Raw genomic sequence first — 20,771 nt, forward strand, 5'->3', positions numbered from 1 at the left:
TTTAAATACAAAAACTTCATATATTAACTTATTTATATTTCGATGTCACCTTCATAATACAGTAACTAAGTTCTAAACAGTTTTTAGTTTCTAGGGCATTCTATTAAAACAGATTGTTTTAATTATGTAAATATATGGCTAGTTATACTAATGGCTCTTACATTCCTCTAAATATTAGTACTAAATAAAAGTTGTAGGCCGAATAGTTAACATGATAAGTCAAAGTTAGGTACTTTGTGTATTCAATATTGCTACTATTATTTACGAATTTTAAAGGATTACAAGTCTTTAAATGCAAAACTATATTATAACTATTTATACAAAAGTTATCTAAAACTTAATATTATCGCTGAATTTGTAAATTACTTCAGTTCTATATCACGCAAAGCGCAATTTATTCAGTACTTTAAATAGCATATTACATTTTTTATTATTTACTTTAGCATTTCATAAATTTTCAAATACCAGAGCTCTTGCATATAGTTTTGAAATTGAAGTAATCAGATAGCTATTGAGAAAATATACACTTGCGATTGCTGTTGCTATTGAGAAAAACAGTATGTTCTAGATCATACTGAAACATGAATTAAATTATCTCAATGCGGTTAAAAGCAGTGGTTGAAATTCGACGTTATTCAGTAAATTGTGTATAAAATGCCCAATATTTTCAACTGTGACATTTTATACGAAAAAAATACATACTTAATTTATATATTAATTCTAAGTCAACGTTTAAACAAACTGTGTGATGGCCAAACTAAATTGCTAACAAACAAAAACATAATTTTCTCAGCCAAAACCTTTCCAAACACATTTATTGTGAATAAAAAAACACCCACAGTGTTTTATAATAAACAAACTCCGGAGTAAACAAACTAACCAACGTGAAATCTAACGCCACTTCATAAACTAATACTCATGATTATCAATTATATTATTAATATAATAATAGTTATCAAATATATTTACAATAAGGCGCCAGCGACCGTCGCAGATCTCGGAAACTACCTGAAAATTAAACATCATCAATTAAGTACTAAATTTGATAAACTACAAATACTAAATCACAATGGGGATAAAGAAACGTCGACGTCGATAACAAACCAGTACCCGTATCATGAAAATTCGAGCTAACGAATAGAATCGAATGCGAGTGCGACTACTGTCAACTTGACAGCACTTTCGAACACTTTTTACCTTTCGAATGAGTTTCGAAAAGAATGACCACAGAGTACATAATATTATTCTGACAATGACCTATGGAATGATAGCTGTCAAACTTTCGCAAATCTATACACCGCCATTTTGTTGTTGACAGGTTGACAGCACTTTCGAATAGACTATCGAATAGAATATGCTGCGGTTTTTCGTAATACGGGTACTGTGCACATGGGGTTCATTATCGACGCAGATAAACGTCACTATATCGCGATTCGCCATAAATACGGCGCTGTTTATCTACGTAGATAAATAGCGCTGTATATGGCGAATCGCGATTCGTTAACTACGTAGATAAACAGCGCCGTATTTATAGCGAGTCGCGATTCGTTATCTACGTAGATAAACAGCGTCGTATTTATGGTGAATCGCGTTTCGTTATCTACGTAGATAAAAAACGCCGTATTTATGGCAAATCGTGATTCTTTATCTACGTAGATAAAGAGCGCCGTATTTATGGCGAATCGCGATTCGTTATCTACGAAGATAAAAAACGCCGTATTTATGGCAAATCGTGATTCTTTATCTACGTAGATAAAGAGCGCCGTATTTATGGCGAATCGCGATTCGTTATCTACGAAGATAAACAGCGCCGTATTTATGTCGAATTGGCGCTCTGATAGGCGTAATGCGCATTAAACGACTTTATCTACGTCGATAACACACAATGACACTGTCAGCATACATATTCCTCTGTCAGCAGCTTACCATCAACGAGGCGTCCGCCAAACAGCGCTCGAAGTCCGCTTGAGCGCCCTCCGGTCTATGTCGGGGAACATGGTCCTCAGGTCGGGGGTCTGTGCGCGGACACAGAACCAGCGGGCGACGTGGGCTTGGCGGAGTTGAGACTGGATGGTGAGCTGCTGGTAGCGGCCCTGTGGGGAGAAGGTTTATGTTTGAATCATCACTTTTTGTACTACCTAGCAATAATCGCGTGTTGGCAGTAGCTGTTAAGCGTTATTGTTATTATAATAAATAAATAAATAAATCACATCATCATCGCGACCTATCACGTCCCCACTGCTGGGGTACGGGTCTCCTTCCAATGAAGGACCCCAACACAAGCAAGCTTGTGCTGAGAGAGTTGTCGGGTAAGTGGGCAATCCGCATGTTAGATGTTTGCAAGCTGCCCGAAGATCTCTGACTAGGCTTAACAACTTGTGTTTGATAGTAGCCTTGTATTTATAAATGGCTTGTATTTAAACCTCCACCAGAAATTATATGATACTGCCGCCAATAAATTCGAAATCTCCGCCAAAACGGATAAATCATCACCAAATCATGCTTCCCAAAATATTTTTGAAATGAACCAAATTATTTTTTACTGCATACTGTAAAACTATATTGACACCATTAAAATTTATTTCAAACCAAATAAAGTATATCATCGCTATATAGATGTAACCAATATATTCTTTTATCAGTATCATTTTAATAATCCTTTCTAACCAAAAAAAGTAAAAGTAAATATTAAAAATTAAGTTTATACCTACCAAATAATAAATAGCTTATCCCAAAACAAAGTCACTTTTTAAATTGCTTTATGAATTAATTAAATCATTAGTATGTGCCTAGTAAAATCTATCCGTTACGCCATCTCGACTCCCATTCGTGTGGCCGAGGGTTTGAATTTTGCCATGTACCAATAAATTCTATAGAAATAAGGAATTGAAATACAATTTATTATAGTTAAGTGCTTGGTGCTTGGGGTTTCTCTGATGGATCGTATCAGAAATGAGGTTACCTGTCAGAGGACTAAGGTTATTGACATAGCTGTCAAAATATGCAAGCTGAAATGGCAGTGGGCTGGTCATATCTGCCGAAGAACCGATAACTGTTGGGGTAGACGAGTTCTCGAGTAGAGACCTCGAACAGGCAAACGCAGCGTGGGACGCCCTCCTGCCCGCTGGACTGACGACCTTAGGCGGGTTGTGGTTGGATGAGGAAGGCCGAGGACCGAGTGTTGTGGCGCTCCTTGGGAGAGGCCTATGTCCAGCAGTGGATGATTATTGGCTGATGATCATGATGATGATAGGTAAATGTATGTATATGAGTATGCGGGCGCGGGGGGATGGCGCCGCTTAAATTTGACCTTGTCCAGAAGGGGTGAATTTGCCGCGATGTATTGAGGTCGATGTACTGGACATCAATACATTGCGTCCACAAGCATCGCGCAAATTCAAAATTCATGCCGCACCACTCTTAAAGCCGTAAATGCCTACATATTAAAATTAACAGGTAAATCGATTACCTTTTTACTATACTAGCTGTTCCCGCGCGCTTCGCTTCGCCTTAAAAAGTTTTCCCGTGGGAATTTCGGGATGAAAAGTAGCCTATGTTCTTTCCCAGGGTCTAGACCGTATGTAAACCAAATTTCATTCAAATCCGTTCAGTAGTTTTGGCGTGAAAGAGTAACAGACAGACAGACAGACACAGTTACTTTCGCATTTATAATATTAGTTAGGATTTTATATTGTTTTTGGGTAGGACGATTTGGTGATATAAAAAAAAATTGAACACTTAGTTTTGGTGTCAATGTTTATATTTTAGTATAGCATAATTTGGTGATGATTTATCCGTTTTGGCGACGAAAAAGATTTTCTATTGTAAACTTGCAATTATTTGGAGGCGTGTTTATTTATTTTGGAACGTAAACGTTTTTTTTTGGGGTTTCGATTTTGGAGTTGATTTAATTAATTTGGTTTTAATTAATTTTTTTGGTGCAATGTATTAGCGTACAATTATTTTTTTTGGTGATGATTTAAATTGTACCCTTTATAAATATATTTTGCCGAGTTGCAGAAAGGAACTATAAGGTTGTGTCAACCTGCTACTACATTGCTGCCTTGCTTTGACGGTATACGGACAGAAAGAAACAGACATATATTTACTGTCGACATTAGCTTAATGTTCCTTTCTGCAATCCGGCAAAATATATTGATTTGCTTGAATGTAGGTAGAACAATGTTAGTTACAATAGAGATCACGAGAGAGGGAGACATTGGTAGCTATTCTGCAGAAAAAAATACATTTACGCTAACACTCATAGGATCGAATTTTAATCAAATAAATAACGTTTTGACAGCTCCGAAATTAGAATTTCAGCCTTCAGAATCGACATCATTGTACTACCTAAATTAATTAATAGATATTTGTATTTACATTAAAATTTACCACAATGATGCCATAAATACCTTAGAGGAGCTCCAAGCGGGGACGGTTCGCCTGTCACGTAACAAGTAACTGTGTCTGTCTGTCTGTTACTCTTTCATGCCAAAACTACTGAACGGATTTGAATGAAATATGGTATACATACGCTCTATACCCTGAGAAAGAACATAGTCTACTTTTTATCCCGGAATTCCCACGGGAAAACCTTTTTAAGGCGAAGCGAAGCTCGCGGGAACAGCTAGTATTTATATATTATAGGTATTTTTTTACAGACTGTCATAAAATAAAGGTAATATATCTATGAATTACCAGCTTAAACAATTTGTTATGATCCATTTCCGTTTCCATGACTTTATAGATGGACTGTATACATAAATCTAGCTAGAACACATACCTTAGAGGAGCTCCAAGCGGGCACGGGCCGCCGGACGGACGGCTCGTCTTGTTCCTCGTCGGAGTTGAGCTGCTCGAACCCGTCCGCCATGTAGACTGGTTCTAGCGTGGATTGGGAGGAGAAACTCGTGTGTTTGAGTGGTGTGTGCACTGGGGGAGAAAGATAGAGGTTAAATTTACAATGCAATGTAACTACGACCGAATGGCGTAGTGGTTAGTGACCCTGAGCCGAAGGTCCCGGGTTCGATTCCCGGCTGGGGCAGATATTTGTTTAAACACAGATATTTGTTCCCAGGTCTTGGATGTGCCCGTAAAATGGCAATAGGCCCGCCCCCTATTACATTGGGACTAACATAACACTCTGGCGAAAAGTGGGTGCAGCAATGCACCTCTGCCTACCCCGCAAGGGAGTACATTAGTACAAGGCGTGAGTGTGTGTGTGTGTGTGTACAACGTAATTTTATAGAAGTGACACAATCAACATATGCACATTTGCAATTATCAAATGTAGCAACGCTAATGTAAACTAAATGCTAATATATTGGTACTTTTGGAAACATAACACACTCATGAATTGCTATTTTAAAGTTGGGATCATTTTTATAGTCGTCATTCATTATCCCTAAAAGCTATCTCTTTCAAGTATCCTTTCAGTGGGTGATAGACTTATGACATCAGAAACAAGTTTATTGTACTTTATTGTAGTAGCATAATTTATGTGGCTAAGTAAGTACGTTAGACTGGTATTTATATGTATAATTAGATAATAAACCAATTAAATCAAAATTCTATTGAATGACGGTAATTTACTTACTCTTATTGGCCTCCATTCGTTGCTTCATCTTCTGTTTCTCGAGGTATTCCTTATGTCTCTTCTCGATCTCTTTGGCCATTTGTGCAGCTTCTTTCTTCACTCTGTAACAATGGCAATGTCATTAATAGAATAGAATACTCTTTATTTTGGGCCATGAAAGTAATTTGTCGACCCATTTGTGTAGTGGTTAGTGAGTAAACACTGCACAGTCCGGTCACTAATAGTGACCCTGACTGCTATGCCAAAGGTACCGGGTTCAATCCCCGGCCGGGGCAGATATTTGTACCCGGGTCTTGGGTGTTAATATACGTATCTACCTATGCATCTGTGTAGATATAGCTATAGCAGCTTGGGGTCGGCCGTATGTGAAATTTCCCACATATTATTATCACACACACACGCACTCACGCCTTCTACTAATGTACTGCCTTGCGGGGTAGGCATGGCGAGGCGAGGTGCATTGCTGCACCCACTTTTCGCCAGTGTTATGTTAGTCCCAATGTAATAGGGGGCGGGCCTATTGCCATTTTACGGGCACATCCAAGACCCGAGAACAAATATCTGCCCCAGCCGGGAATTGAACCCGGGACCATCGGCTCAGTAGTCAGGGTCACTAACCACTACGCCATTCGGTCGTCATATTATTATCATGACGGTGACTAAAGGGGCACCCTGTATACTTACGCCTCTTGTTCCTCCATCTGCCTCTTCTTGGCGTCCTCAGCCCTTCTCTGTTCGTCCTCGAGTCGCCGCTGTCTCGCTCGCTCCTCGGCTTTCCTCCGCTCTTCCATCTCGGCTACCTTGCGCGCTAGCTCGAGTTTTTTCTGGGAAATTGTAAGGAGAAATGTTGGTTAGTTAGCGTATAGAAGTTTATAAAACGAGATTGGTTTTTGTTCTAATGTAAAAATAAAATACAGGGGCGAGCGAGATTCAATAATTATGTACTTCTTCAGGGGTTTATAAGAGCGACTAACTCTAGTCCCGCTCTAGTTATCACCACTTTCAAAAACCACTTACAACAGAGCAGAGGCGCGAGCATAGGATTCGATACTATTTTCGAATCTACACGAAGGGTCGCTTTTACCAAACGCTAAACGTATTTAAATCAAATTTTAAATACATTTTGTACTAACTGACAGACGTATGACAGGCTACTAAATACGTTTAGCGTTTGGTGAAATTCCACCTAACATGGAAAAAACAAATGCCACTTTTGGAACTAACAAATTTGCCTTACATTTTGACAGTGACATTTGACGATACGCAACCAATACGCAACGTAAACGGAGGTTTCGAATCCTGTGCTCGGGCAACAGTAATATAGTCTATTCACCATGGTGACAAACCCTCAAACCCAAATGTCACTAAAATCAGACACAGCGAACCCCTATGCTACAGAAAAAATCTTAATACCGCGATGTAGAAAACTTACTCTTTCTGTCTCCTTCATCCGTTCCATCTTGCCGTGGTCCGCTTGCGCCTGCTTCTCCTGTCTCTCTCTGGCGGCCGCCTCGATGGCTAGCTGCCTCTCCCTCTCGTAACTTACTCTCTTCCATATAGCTATGGCGTCTTACCAAGTATCCGACGCACCCTTGACAATCAACGCCTGTGTCACTATTCTGACGATTGGTGACAAATCCTGGTTACATTTCCACTGTCACCCACCTAAATAAGCCATTTACAGCAGCGACAATCTCTTCATCATGGTGACAAGCGTTATTGTAGCCAAGATGTCACCAAATAGCCACAACCTTCAAATACCCATACGTCTAACCCCTATGTTGCAGAAAAAATCTTAATACCGCGATGTAGAAACTCTCTACTACTCACTCTTTCAGCCTCCTTCATCCGCTCCATCTTGCCGTGGTCGGCCTGCGCCTGCTTCTCCTGTCTCTCTCTGGCGGCCGCCTCGATGGCTAGCTGCCTCTCTCTCTCGGCTTGCTCGCGAGCCGCCGCCGCGGCCGCCATTTTCTCTTCGCGTTTGCTGTTGGGGGGATGGTTGGTTTGAGTTACGTGTTACGCCGGATAGGATATCAGTGACATTACCAATGCACCAGACATGTTGAACTACTTTTATATGAAGCGAATCAAACGCGAGATCGCCAGAATAGCTTTTTCAATAGATATAATTACTGCATTATTATGAAGCGCAAAAGACAGGCTACTTTAAATGAATTGGCTCCCAAATGATTGTTAGTCATCCTTTCACAACGATTACAAACCTAGAAGCGATCTAGTGTCTCGTGTTTGTCATCGACACGCTACACACAAAGATATACCATTATTTATTGCACAGACACACAGAAATTACAATAAGAAACACAACATACACAGTACAGTTGGCGACCTTAAGAGTAATTCCTTACAGATTACCTCGGAGGAAAGATATTATAAAAAATATCATAAATAAACGGGTACCGTTTCTGCTGCTCCTTCTTCGCCAGCAGCATAGCTTCCTTCTTCTTTCTAGCATCTTCTCGCTCCTTCTTCATGTTGTCGTGTTCTTCCATGTGCTTGGACAGACTGCTTAGTTTGGAAGTGGACGACGGTATCAAAGATTTCACTGAGGTCACTATGTTAGCTCGGGGTTTTGACGCGCTGCTTGATATCTGAAGGGTATACACATACAGGGTGTTAGAAAAATGATATTTTTAGTAAAAAGTAAGGTTGTTTTGCTATCGAGGAATCGGGCGGCCTACTTAGGTCTTAGATGCTAAGAATCGCTAGCGTGTGCTAGATCTAGATCTAGAAGTCATTGGTATTAACGAAATGTTATGAAACATTTATTTTCTGGATGTATGGGACCAATTTAATTTATGGGATACTTTTGCAACAACATTTGGCTAGAGTGAAGACTGATGAGATGTTTGATTTTTACAGGCAGTTATTTGTATACTATCTGTTATTGTCTTGAATGATCCCGAAAAAGGGCAAAATGCCCGCCATAAGTTCGTTAGTGAAGTTCTGGTGAAAAGTGAATGTAATACAGCAATGCACCTCTTTCTTACTTCACAAGGAAGTAGATCATTACAAAATTTATGTTATTCACCTGTGGTTGTGTTTTTCCGTTAAATATGAGGCTGTTCATTTTGGTCAGGGTCTCGGCCGACAACACCGCCTTGCTGATCTTGTCTGGAGGAGTCTGGTTCTCTGCAGGCTCATCCTGAAAACATGGGAGTCAAAATTAGATATGCAAACATGTGTAAGTACCTATAACTTTTTAGAATCGTTTTTAACAAATCATGTTTTTGAACACCCTATATTGGACGGAATTTCATACATAGGTACAAGTCTTTGGGGAAATAAAGTATATTAGATTATGTGGTGTTACCTTTTTAGCCATAGCTCTAGTTTTGGTCCGGGTCACTCGTGTGGCCAACTCTTCAAATTGTTGCACCTTCTCTTTTACTGCCGATCTAGAATAAAAAGAAAGTTAAGTTTTAAAGGTTACTTTAGCACAATGCGTGAGTGTATAATAAGTTTGAAAATACTTTAATAACGTTTAATTAATAATTTGAATTATTTTATCTAATTGGTTGGAAGAGACATTAGCCTTTGGTCAGCATAGGGAATATTGGCATATGACGAAAGAGGCTACATAAAATATCATTCATATTTTTATAAATTAGGCTTCTTCTTCTATCGTGTAAATGCACTAAGCTAACTTCCTCCAGTTTATGCTTAGTACTTTCGGCTTAGGCTTATTCTTTTTCAATACTGGAATGGGGTTTGTCGCCGTGGTGAAATAATTTGAAAGTCACGGTATATCTAATGACTAATTTAAATATAATTATGATCACGACTGTAAAACACATAATCAATAATCATCTATGTACATACTTGGGTTGCGCGCTCGGCACGTCCTGTCTCGGCGGGGTGGTCGGCTCGTGGTCGCTGTTGTCGTCAGTCAGTAGAGAGTTGTCGTCTGTGACGTTGGGCGCTTGCGGTTCTGTTGAGGAACAAACATGTTGTAGTGAGAAATTAATGATAATATTTTTAATTTATGTTGGTTGCCACTATAGGCCTATAGCGGCCTAGTACGGCTTTGATAGTTTGCAGAAAACTATGAAAGTTTTCAAGTGGCGCCTCTAGCGGAAACTATCATGAAACTTATTACGGATAATATAATAGTATGATTACTTCTGGAGAAAAAACATATACTTTTTCCGATTACGTAAAGTTCGGCTGTAAACACAAATCAATATTTTAGACTTTTCGGATTTTATCGATAGCTTATTTACAAAATAATTTGGTTTTTATTTGGAAGCTCATCATATTATTTATTTTTCCCAAAACCCTTCCTTTTCTTACCTTGTATCTTCTCGATGACGACAGTCGCGTTCATGATCTCCGGATGTTTCTCAATGACCATGGTCTCGCGGCTCGCCGTGGACGAGTCTATTACCACCGTCTCATTCATGTTGCCCTGGTATGGAAAGTGTCTTATTAATAATAAAGCTAGTTACAGTGGTGTATTAGTATAGAAGGTTTAGGAAAAAACTTTCATTCTACGACTTCATTTGCCGCCCGCCGTTTTAGTCAAATGATCAAGTCACATAATTTCTACTGCAGAGCTTCCGACATTCAATACTTGACACTATCACATAGGGACTAAACTAAACATAATACTTGCTTAATGTGATGTAAATAACGAAGATTGTATTGCTTAAAATATAGTTAAAATAATGCGTTCTCCAGTCTTTTGCCATTCAAATTCCAAGCTAGGTAAGTATATTAAATTTATTTATTTTTTTATAGTAATGGAAGAGAGTATTGATTGAGCCACTGTGGCACTTTGTATAAAAGAAAAATATATGGAAACTTACCGTTTTCCCATGATCATATTTCCCATTAGGCAATATAACAGTCTTGTCCATCTCTCCATTGCAAATGTTAACCGTCACATTCATATCTGTAGATATTGTGTGCGTTTGATCCAAATTACTGTTTCCAACACCATTTACTTGTATAGCACCGTCTGTGGAATCCCTTTGGAGTTTAGACTTTGCGTCTTTGGATTTGGGGTTGTTTTTCTTAGTCAATATTGGAGAGGAAATGTTTGTGGGTGGTTCAGATATTCTCTCTTCCTTTGGTGATATAATTTCGACTGGTTTCGCTTCTTCTTGGGGTAGATTTTCGGTCTCCTTCTCTTTTGGTTCTTTTTCACTGAGAATAATCATATTTTGATTAAAATATTACGGATTTATCTTTATCTTTATGAGTCTAAATTATATTACTTATATGAAATAGAAAGAGACAACTTACGCAGCTTTCTGTCCTCTTCTAGTGCGTTTAGGTCTCGGCTTCTCTGGTGTAGCTGTCGAAAAAATCAATTTATTATAAAGGTTTCAAAGCTCACAATAGCTTAGATTTACAAAGTTACTTAGTGCTGAGTTGCATGGTTTTATCTAAAAAAGTATTTATTTAGAATGATGTTAAAAGAATGATACCCTTTGTTTAACTTTGAATAAATAAAAAAGAGACTTACCATTGTCCTGAGTTGTCGTTTCTTTCTCCGAATCTGTGGTTTCAGATACTTTCTGTAATAATAGAAAAAAATGATATGAGTAACAAACATCTAATTTGGTCGGGTTTAAACAGCCCACGGTGTACAAAGTAAACGACACAGCAACTATTGGGGTATGTTTGAATCTTGCTGAAGTACCTAAATAAAAACGTCATAATTAACTTGAATCGTGTGTTTTCATAGGCAATGCATAAACGGAAGAGGAAATGCTATCCAAAAACAACCCATAAAATATGAATACAGTTTAGTGTTCACCATCACGTCCCCACTGCTGGGGCACGGGTCTCCTTCCAATGAAGGAAGGGTTTTAGGCCTAGTCCACCACGCTGGCCCATTACGGGTTGGTGGACTACTAGACAACAATCACTACATACCTTCTTAGCCCTAGTCCGTTTAGGCCTGCTCTCTTGAGTAGCTACCTCCACTGGTTCGCTCACAGTCGAGTTCGCGCGGGAACTCGCTCGAGAGCTCGCTCGAGTGGGGCGCGGGGCCGGCACTGGGGACAATGGCGGGTTGGTTTAATGATGTAATTTATTGTATGACCATGACCACTATAGATTTCCAATTAGTTAAAAGGAAGGCTGAGGTCAGAGTTTTGTGGCGCTCCTTGGAATAGGTTTATTTCCAGCAGTGGATGATTATTGGCTGATGATGATTATGATGGTTAAAGGAAGTTGCCACAGTATTTAAAAATGCATAAAGTACAAAAATATCTGCCGTAGGATGTAGGGTTAATGAAGCGTTAGCTTGGAAGGGTTTCTCACAATCAATTACCTATAGATATGAATTTGTATAGTGTGATATAATAGTGACATAGATAATATAATATCAAATGTGGAGCTAACCGGGGCAAAAGTTATAGAAATCGCTCTCTCTGATCATAGTTTGCAATATGTAAATCTAGATATTCCGTTTAAACAGAAATTAAATTATTATATTCTAACGAGAAATTTGAAACCCGATAACTTAGAAAGACTTAAACAGTTTCTACTCTCTGTTTCGTGGGATAAGGTTTACAATGCAACTGATTGTAATATAGGATTTGACATATTTCATAATATATTAACTAATGCTTTTGAGAAGTACTGTCCTGAAATTAGGGTGAAAAATTAATATACAAGTAGAGATATTGGATGGATAACGCCTGGAATAAGAAAGTCCTGCGAAACTAAACGGGATTTGTTTATAAAGGCAAAGCTTAACACAAATAAAGAACAGCATGTTCATTATAAAAGATATTGCGCAATACTGAAGAGGGCTGTTGATTTTGCTAAACGGTCTTACAACGAAACGAAAATTTTAAATTCCGAGGACAAGGTAAAGACCACTTGGAATTTGATCAACAAAAATATTAAGGGCAGTTCCTCATTCGAAGTCAATAATTTTGTGGGACTAAATGATGGTACTAAAAAAATCGCATGTATCAGTGAGGCTCCAAATTTCTTTAGTGATTTTTTTGCATGTACATCATGTGAAAGCGAAAAGCAAATCGATAGTTCTCAGGCTCTACCGGAACTACCTCCTTTTGTTACTGCCTCGATGTTTATACGACCGATGGAAATGGAAGATATTCTTGCGACAGTTAAGAACTTGAAAAACAAGAAGTCTAGCGGCTACGACAATTTACCTGCAATAGTCATTAAATATATAATTGAGGCTATCGCTGGTCCATTGCTCTTTCTTGTAAATATGTCTCTGTCTACAGGGATATTTCCGAATAAATTAAAGAAAGCTAACGTAATACCGATACATAAGAAAGATGATAAACTAAATGTCAACCACTATCGACCTGTTTCTTTATTACTCACTCTATCAAAAAATTATGAAGGGATTATGGCTAGTAAACTTAGATTGTTCCTTATAGAAAATAAAATACTGGCAAAAGAGCAGTTTGGTTTCAGAAAGGATGTTCCACGACCGATGCTCTATTTGACTTAACAGACTTTGTATCCGAAGCATTAGACACCAGGAAAAATGTGTCTGCAGTTCTGCTTGACTTGTCAAAGGCTTTTGACCATGTTGAACATAATACCATGCTCACAATCTTGGATAGATATGGAGTACGAGGTATCGTAAACGACTGGTTCAGGTCATACTTGGAAAATAGAGAACAAAGTGTCATTCTAAATATCCTTGATGACAAAAAAAAAACCTAAAAAAAGATAGAATCAAAGTCTTCAAATATACAAATGGGTGTACCACAAGGAAGCATATTGGGTCCTATTTTGTTCCTTCTCTATGTGAATCATCTTCCTCATATTGTCAATGATAAGGTAATAATGTTTGCGGATGATGTTTCTGTTTTTTTTAAATTCAACAAAAACGCACAAATTGATATGGGGAATGTTATTGCGACGACAATCAAAAATGTAATGTCATGGTTTAAAAATTTAAATCTCAAAACAAATGTAAGCAAAACAAAAATGCTTCACTTCAGGAACTATAACGCCCAAAAAAGTGATTTAGTAATTGATACAGGGGACTCAATTATTGAAAGTGTACCATACGCCAAGTTTCTGGGAATTGTTGTTGATGAGCATTTAAACTGGAAAAAGCACATCGAGATGCTAGTGAACCGTCTAAGCAGCTTTTGCTACGCCCTTAGATCTCTATCATACATTTCTACAAACAGAGCTTGCCTTCAAACATACTTTGCATTCTTCCAATCTAGAGTCCTGTATGGATTAGCAGTATGGGGTGGCAGTATACACATAGAAAACATTTTTCTCCTTCAGAAACGCTGTGTACGTATTCTGGCTGGTTTGAAATCGAATAGGGAGTCCTGTAGAGAGTCCTTTATTAAATTAAAAATTCATACAATCACAGCACTGTATGTCATTGAGCTATGTGAGCTAATCAAGAGGTATCCAGCGAAGTTCCTTTCGAGAGTGCAGGGCCCGAGCAACCGACTCAATGAGAAATTTAAATATGATTTAGAAGTTCCACAGAGTAGAACCGCCACATACTCTCGATCGGTCAAGCTGGCGGCAATAAAAGTTTTTAATAACCTACCGGAGGAACTTAAGGCATTGCAAGGAACTAAATTTTTCAATGGGCTAAAAGAATATTTGCTAATGAAATGTCCCTACAGCATCAACGAATTTTGTAATTTAAATAAATAATCTGACAGTTTAGATGTTAAAAATACATTATCAGGATTTATAATATAGTTAATTAATATATAATATTTTATTTTTTTTTATTGATTTTATTGTATAAATTAATGTAATGTAATGTAAATTGTAATAAAATACACATCATTATTTAACATAATCAAATTATAATTAAAATGTAAATGCATCTATGAAATTATGTCGCAATGTAAGCTATATTTTAAACTTCAATATTTATTCAGTGTTTGTCTTTTGTCTGACCTTTACAGACAACTAGATAATGTAAATTGTAAATTAATAGTTAATTAGTTTATTTATGGTGCTAAAAAATGTATGTACTTATTTACAAACTTTATTTTATTTTTTTCAAAATATGTATCTAATGTAAATAATATATTGTGCTACACCCTAAGCGGTAAAATTACATTGAAACTAATTTACACTGTTTTGTACATACATAATGTAAATTGTAAATTAATAGTTAATTAGTTTATTTATGGTGCTAAAAAATTTATGTACTTATTTACAAACTTTATTTTATTTTTTTCAAAATATGTATCTAATGTAAATAATATATTGTGCTACACCCTAAGCGGTAAAATTACATTGAAACTAATTTACACTGTTTTGTACATACATCTAAGCAACCTACATGTAATTTATGGCAATAAAGAAACTGAACTGAACTGAACTGATCCACATAAATTTTCCTGTTTTTACAGTTCGGAACGTCAACATAGACCAAACGCTTATAGGATCAAATTGTTTTCCGTACATAATATGTACATATTATGTCTGCCTGTCGAGACTTTTCATCACAGGAATTTGTGAAATTATCGAGTTAAATTTGAACTATAATATATATCATGTTAGTAAGCATTGTGTTAGTTCCCAGTCCACTCACCAGGCGGCGCCCCATGTCGGTCTTCTTCCCGCGCGTGTTGCGTCTCCTGTTACTCTCTTCCTCTCTCACTCTCTCCTCTGCTTCTCTCTCCTTCTCCCTTCTATAGCTACATCAATACTAAACTAGACGACCGAATGGCGTAGTGGTTAGTGGCCCTGACTGCTACGCCGAAGGTCCCGGGTTCGATTCCCGGCCGGTTCAGATATTTGTTTAAAGACAGATATTTGTACTCGGGTCTTGGTGTTGATATTTATATTTAGTATCTATCTATCTATGTATTTGTGTAGATATATCAACTGTCCGACACCCATAACACAGGTTCTGCCTAGCTTGGGGTCGGATGGCCGTGTGTGAGATGTCCCCACATATTTTTTTTATTTTTTTTTTATTCATTTAATAGTTTACATTATTGTTCTACTAAATAATGTGACTTAAACCTAGTAAAAGTTTATCTGCACATTTAAAGTAAAGCATTGTGTTAGTTCCCACTAAACTCACCAGGCGGCGCCCCCATGTCAGTTTTCTTCCCGCGCGTGTTGCGTCTCCTGTTACTCTCTTCCTCTCTCACACTGTCTTCTGCTTCTCTCTCCTTCTCGCATACATACTATAGCTACATCAATACTATGGGGTGCATTGCTGCACCCACTTTTCGCCAGAGTGTTATGTTAGTCCCAATGTAATAGGGGGCGGGCCTATTGCCATTTTACGGGCACATCCAAGACCCGAGAACAAATATCTGTGTTTAAACAAATATCTGCCCCAGCCGGGAATCGAACCCGGGACCATCGGCTCAGTAGTCAGGGTCACTAACTACTACGCCATTCGGTCGTATAGCTACATCAATACTAAAGTAAAGCATTGTGTTAGTTCCCCCTACACTCACCAGGCGGCGCGGCTGTGTCGGTCTTCTTCCCGCGCGTGTTGCGTCTCCTGTTACTCTCCTCCTCTCTCACACTGTCTTCTGCTTCTCTCTCCTTCTCTTTGTTCTTGGCTGCTCTGCCGCGGGGCTCTGAGAATAGAAGAATTTTATACAATGTGCCAACGGAAAAGGGGTGACCCAATCTGAACAACTTTTCTTCTTCTACATACATTATTATGTTCTATGATATTAGGAAATTCGCGGAAATAAATGGCTTCCCCATAGATATTTTGATGGCCACGTGACTTTTATTTTGCTATTCAGAGCCAATTTCGTTTTTTGCGAATTTCTTCAAGTCATTGTACAAAAGTTGGTCCACTATTTACAGGATACGCTGTACATATACAATAATATAATAGCCGGCCTTTTTCGTAGGGTGAAGGAGTGGCGCTCCTTGGGAGAGGCCTGTGACCATCAATGGACTACTATTGCTTGATGATTTCATAAACAAGTAACTATTTCTATAAATATGAAATCGACATTTAGAAGTAAACTTACTAGGTATAGGGGCAGCGGGCGGCGGCATGGCAATATCGTCCTTATTCGGTTCAAGCTTGACGTTAATATCCAGTGGCAAGGATTCCGTGTCCATAGGCTCTGGCGGCAGGGATATCTTCTCCAGTTTTACTGTAAGTACATTTGATTTAATTATACAGATATTTTATTAGTGAATTTAGAACTTGAACTCGAATTTGAATGTTGCATCTTAGACAAGTCTACGAGTAAGACGCAACGTTGGCAACTTTCGTGCATTGGTATATTAACAAGGATATATGTACCCTAGACAGTCAGCAACTGATAGCTATCTGATTGGCTATCCATTACCGATGGTGAAAAACCCTAGCTAACTCTAAAATTTTTCACTGACACACAGATGAATATGTTGTATGGTGTAGACACACAATTCGTAAAATATAACATGAAAAAGTTACTGACATCTATGATCTAACATTAATTATATTTATCAGATTTGTGGACCATACAGAAAAGTCATCATCGTCATAACTAGATAAATACAAAATCATCATCATCATCACCAACCTTGCACGACCGGCTCGCTATTCTCCTTGTCACTCCCGTCGTCCTTCCTCCCTCGCCTCTTGCTTCCCCTCGCATCCTCGGACGACGCCTCGCGACGCAGCTTGGAGGACAGGTTCACGTTTACCTGGCGTTTAGGGAGTTATTTAGCATGTGGTTAAACAACGGGGTGTTACAAAACTATTTTTAACCAACTTAAAAGGTGGAGGTTCTCAATTCGTCGGGATTTTTTTTCTGAACAAATCACACCATTATTCCACTACAGTATATTTTCAAGAAAATGAATGATACAGTTATGTATTCAGGAATACAAAGTATTTATGTGACTATTTGGAAATTTAGGAATATTATCACTTTTAAAAAAAACTTTGTGGGAAAGTCACAAGAAAGGTTCTGGTCTTCAATCATCATCATCAGTTTCAAAAGATTTTGACTACAATTTACAATAACTTTATCAGTATACTAGAAGAAATTACAGGTCTTTCCAGAAGACCAATTTATGCTGATGAATCAAAATACAATGTGGCAGTTACACTAAATAGCTAGAAAGAACATAAAGTCTCTATAGGTAAAAACTCTTTCTATTTATACTAAATAAAATAGCTACAACTATGATGAAATCCTAGTAAGGAAGCTACAATATACCTAATACCTAAAGTACCTAATGTAATTGTTTTAAAATCAGAAAATCTTCTACAAATTGCTATATGCAAATGTTTAAAATATTTTACCATTTTACTGGCACTCATCAACACAACACTGTTCTCATTCAGAATCTCCCACCACTGCTTCTTCTTCAGCTACAATATAAAGTTACATTTACTTTTATAAGTTATTATAAGTACTAAGGTAGTAGGTACACCACCCTCAAATTTTCTGTACTTTTAAATTCTTTATGTTTAAGGTTGCCTGTAAGAGATTGCTCATAGCGATAAGGCCGCCAATTGTTCATTGTTTCTAGTTTATAAGTATTCTTTGTATGTTTTAATATTTGTGGCGTGTTGACCAATAAATATATATTCTATTCTTTTTGTATGCCCTATTTGATGTTGGTATCCTAATACATACATTGATATCGATTCTGAAGGCAGAAATTTTAAATTTAGCGATGTCAAAACCTTAATTTCTTTGTTTAAAATTCGACTCTATGATTGTTTCCGTAAATGTAATTTTATGCTAGCAAATTTTTTAGTTTGACAGCGTTAAAATTAGAATTTCTGCCTTCAGAATCGACATCATTAGCAGTGCAAGTTAGATTGGTGGGTTGCTGTGATTTGAGTAATACATTTGAAAAGAGAAAGGAAATTGAATAAGGTTACAAAGTACCTATTTCATTTTAGCCTCTGTTCCCTACACTAGGTAATCCTGCATCCTGTATTGTAGGGTCACACTAAACAAACTGCCTGTTACTGAGGTGATAATAGTACCTATGTCAAGTTAGCCAGAGATAAATTCTTCTAAATTCATAGAAAAATGCTAAATGAAAACAGAACTTTTCTATTAAAAACTACTTTTTTACCTGTTTACTAATGACACCCTGGGCTTTGACCGACGCATTTCTCTTTGGTCTCTTATCCTGTTCGGGGCTGGACATCTCGTCCACTTCGTCCTTACTCCGCTTCTTTGATCTCCTCTTTGGAGCATCGTCTGCATTCTTATTATCAAGTGAAGACTTTGATGCTCGACTTGGTCTTCGCTTCTCTGGCTCCGGTTGGCCTTTGGCTGGCTCATCTGTAACAGTGGTATGGTTAGTAAGATTTGTATTGACATCATCATGTAGAGGTACAGTTTGGTCCAAACAACTTCATAGTTCTGAAGTTGGCTGCAATTATACTTTTGTGCTTTGTCAATCTTCGAAGAATGAATAGGCTGTTTGTTAGTTTGAAAAGGTACAGAACTGCATTTGCTGCCAACTTCAGGACCAAGTTGTTTAAATGAAGCTGTAACCCATGGCTATTTACTAGATATGCAATGTAGAACATCAAACTGAGGGTGAAGGAAAATGGTGTAAAGAATTTAACAAATGCACCCTCAGAAAAAAAGGAGGCTCATCTGAAAATGTCACTAAGTTAAGTATGCCGAGTTGTCATGATTTGATAGTTTTACACTCACTCTATTTAATTTTAAGCCCAAGGATAAACAAGCAGTTTAGCTACTGAAACCACAGCTTACACAGCCTCACACAAAGTATGGGCAGGGCAGACTGCCTGGGTTATAAATAAGTTTTCATATCAAATAAGGAATCATATCATGCCACACTTAAACTAAGTAATATATCTCTCAACAAGCTTATCTCCTCTATCTTTGTAATGGTGCATTTGCTATGCCAATCTTTGCCAAGAAGAAACCAATGATATCACAAGGAATGGTATTTTAAAACTTCTATCACCAACAGCACCTTAAGATACTTACTTACTTAGGTACCACCGATCCTAATATTTTATGACGCTTATAGAGTTGATGCTAAGTTAACACGGAAGTAATTACGAAGTGTAACAAGTAATGCCCGGTATTCAAACAAAGCTTTCTGGTTTATCTATACCCAAATACATATGTTAAGTAGGTATGTTTTAAGTAACTAGACTGATGCCAACAATACGTACCTTCGTCTTCATGGATACTCTGAAGTGCTGTAGCATTTTTGTTCTTTTGGGAGGCGTCCCGCGTTTTTGTCTTAGCGGCTAAGAAGTCATCACCAAACTTATCAATGGAATCTAAGGCACTCTGTAAACACAGTAAAATTACACTTAAAACAAAGGCGAGGATTATAGAACTTCACGAGCAATGCACAACACAACACAATTCACTTTTATTTTAATTTCAAATGCCATCAAACCACACAACTTTAAACGGATTTAACACTCGCGTAAATCATTACCTGGAGGTCATCTTTGAGGTTTTTGATAAAACCGTTTGGCACTTCATTGATTTTTTGAAGCAATTCATTGAAAATTGACATAATTAAATAGAAATCTCCAGTTTTACAATGGTTTTTAGGAAATTCACAAACGCTTGAAAATATTACACATTCGAAAACCGTTTGAAATTGAAAAGCAGTGCTGCCAACAGCAAGAACTTGACAAGTTGTATGAAAAAAACATCACCGATGGATGCATTCCAATTTATTTTTTTCAAACGTATCTTGGTATAATGATATGCGCAAGCACATGTCACATGGAATAAAAAATAGTCGAATAGAATATAAGAATAATGGGCAATGTCCGAAAAAATTCGACAACGCTCATAATTTTTCTGATGATAGGAATAACCCTCCGTATCATCCTAAAAAAATCTCAGATTTTTTCTATGCGTTAGTAATTTTATAAAAATAAAAACATTTAAAGTTTCACTAAACGGGGATTCTACGGAGGTCCATCGTCTCTATAAGCAATAAAAAATATATGACAGGTAACCTGTCATATTGATGTGAGCACCAATCAAGGACTTTGTATAAAGTCCTTGGCACCAATAGACGTACAGTGCCACAAACTTATCTGTTCCGGTGAGAGCGAACTAAATTGATCCATATCTCATAATATTATTATAAATTATATATATTAATATAGATTAAATGGGTTTATTGAAACCACAAGAGCGAATTACCACTACTGGGAAACTTAAAATCTTATAGAATGAAGAAATATTACACATTTACGTGAGCTGTCACCGGAACA

General features: G+C 37.5%; 1 protein-coding gene across 1 annotated transcript; it reads right to left on the reverse strand.

Moving 5' to 3' along the window:
- Positions 1 to 711: 711 nt before the first annotated feature.
- LOC105384614 (axoneme-associated protein mst101(2)) lies at positions 712 to 20,168 on the reverse strand. The gene is made up of 21 exons (XM_048631229.1): positions 19,976 to 20,168; positions 19,701 to 19,821; positions 18,617 to 18,828; positions 17,101 to 17,224; positions 16,558 to 16,686; positions 16,024 to 16,149; positions 11,498 to 11,619; positions 11,085 to 11,136; positions 10,862 to 10,913; positions 10,423 to 10,762; positions 9,908 to 10,022; positions 9,437 to 9,545; positions 8,928 to 9,012; positions 8,646 to 8,759; positions 8,015 to 8,205; positions 7,427 to 7,580; positions 6,281 to 6,420; positions 5,597 to 5,697; positions 4,784 to 4,932; positions 1,927 to 2,093; positions 712 to 1,008 (listed from the first exon to the last, which is right to left on the reverse strand). Exons 1-20 carry the CDS (start codon positions 20,054 to 20,056, stop codon positions 1,929 to 1,931), a joined length of 2,682 nt encoding a protein of 893 aa, XP_048487186.1. The 5' UTR covers positions 20,057 to 20,168; the 3' UTR covers positions 712 to 1,008; positions 1,927 to 1,928.
- Positions 20,169 to 20,771: the final 603 nt, after the last annotated feature.

The sequence above is a fragment of the Plutella xylostella genome, chromosome 28 (genome assembly GCF_932276165.1).
Source record: "Plutella xylostella chromosome 28, ilPluXylo3.1, whole genome shotgun sequence".
Classification (NCBI taxonomy): Eukaryota; Metazoa; Arthropoda; class Insecta; order Lepidoptera; family Plutellidae; genus Plutella; species Plutella xylostella.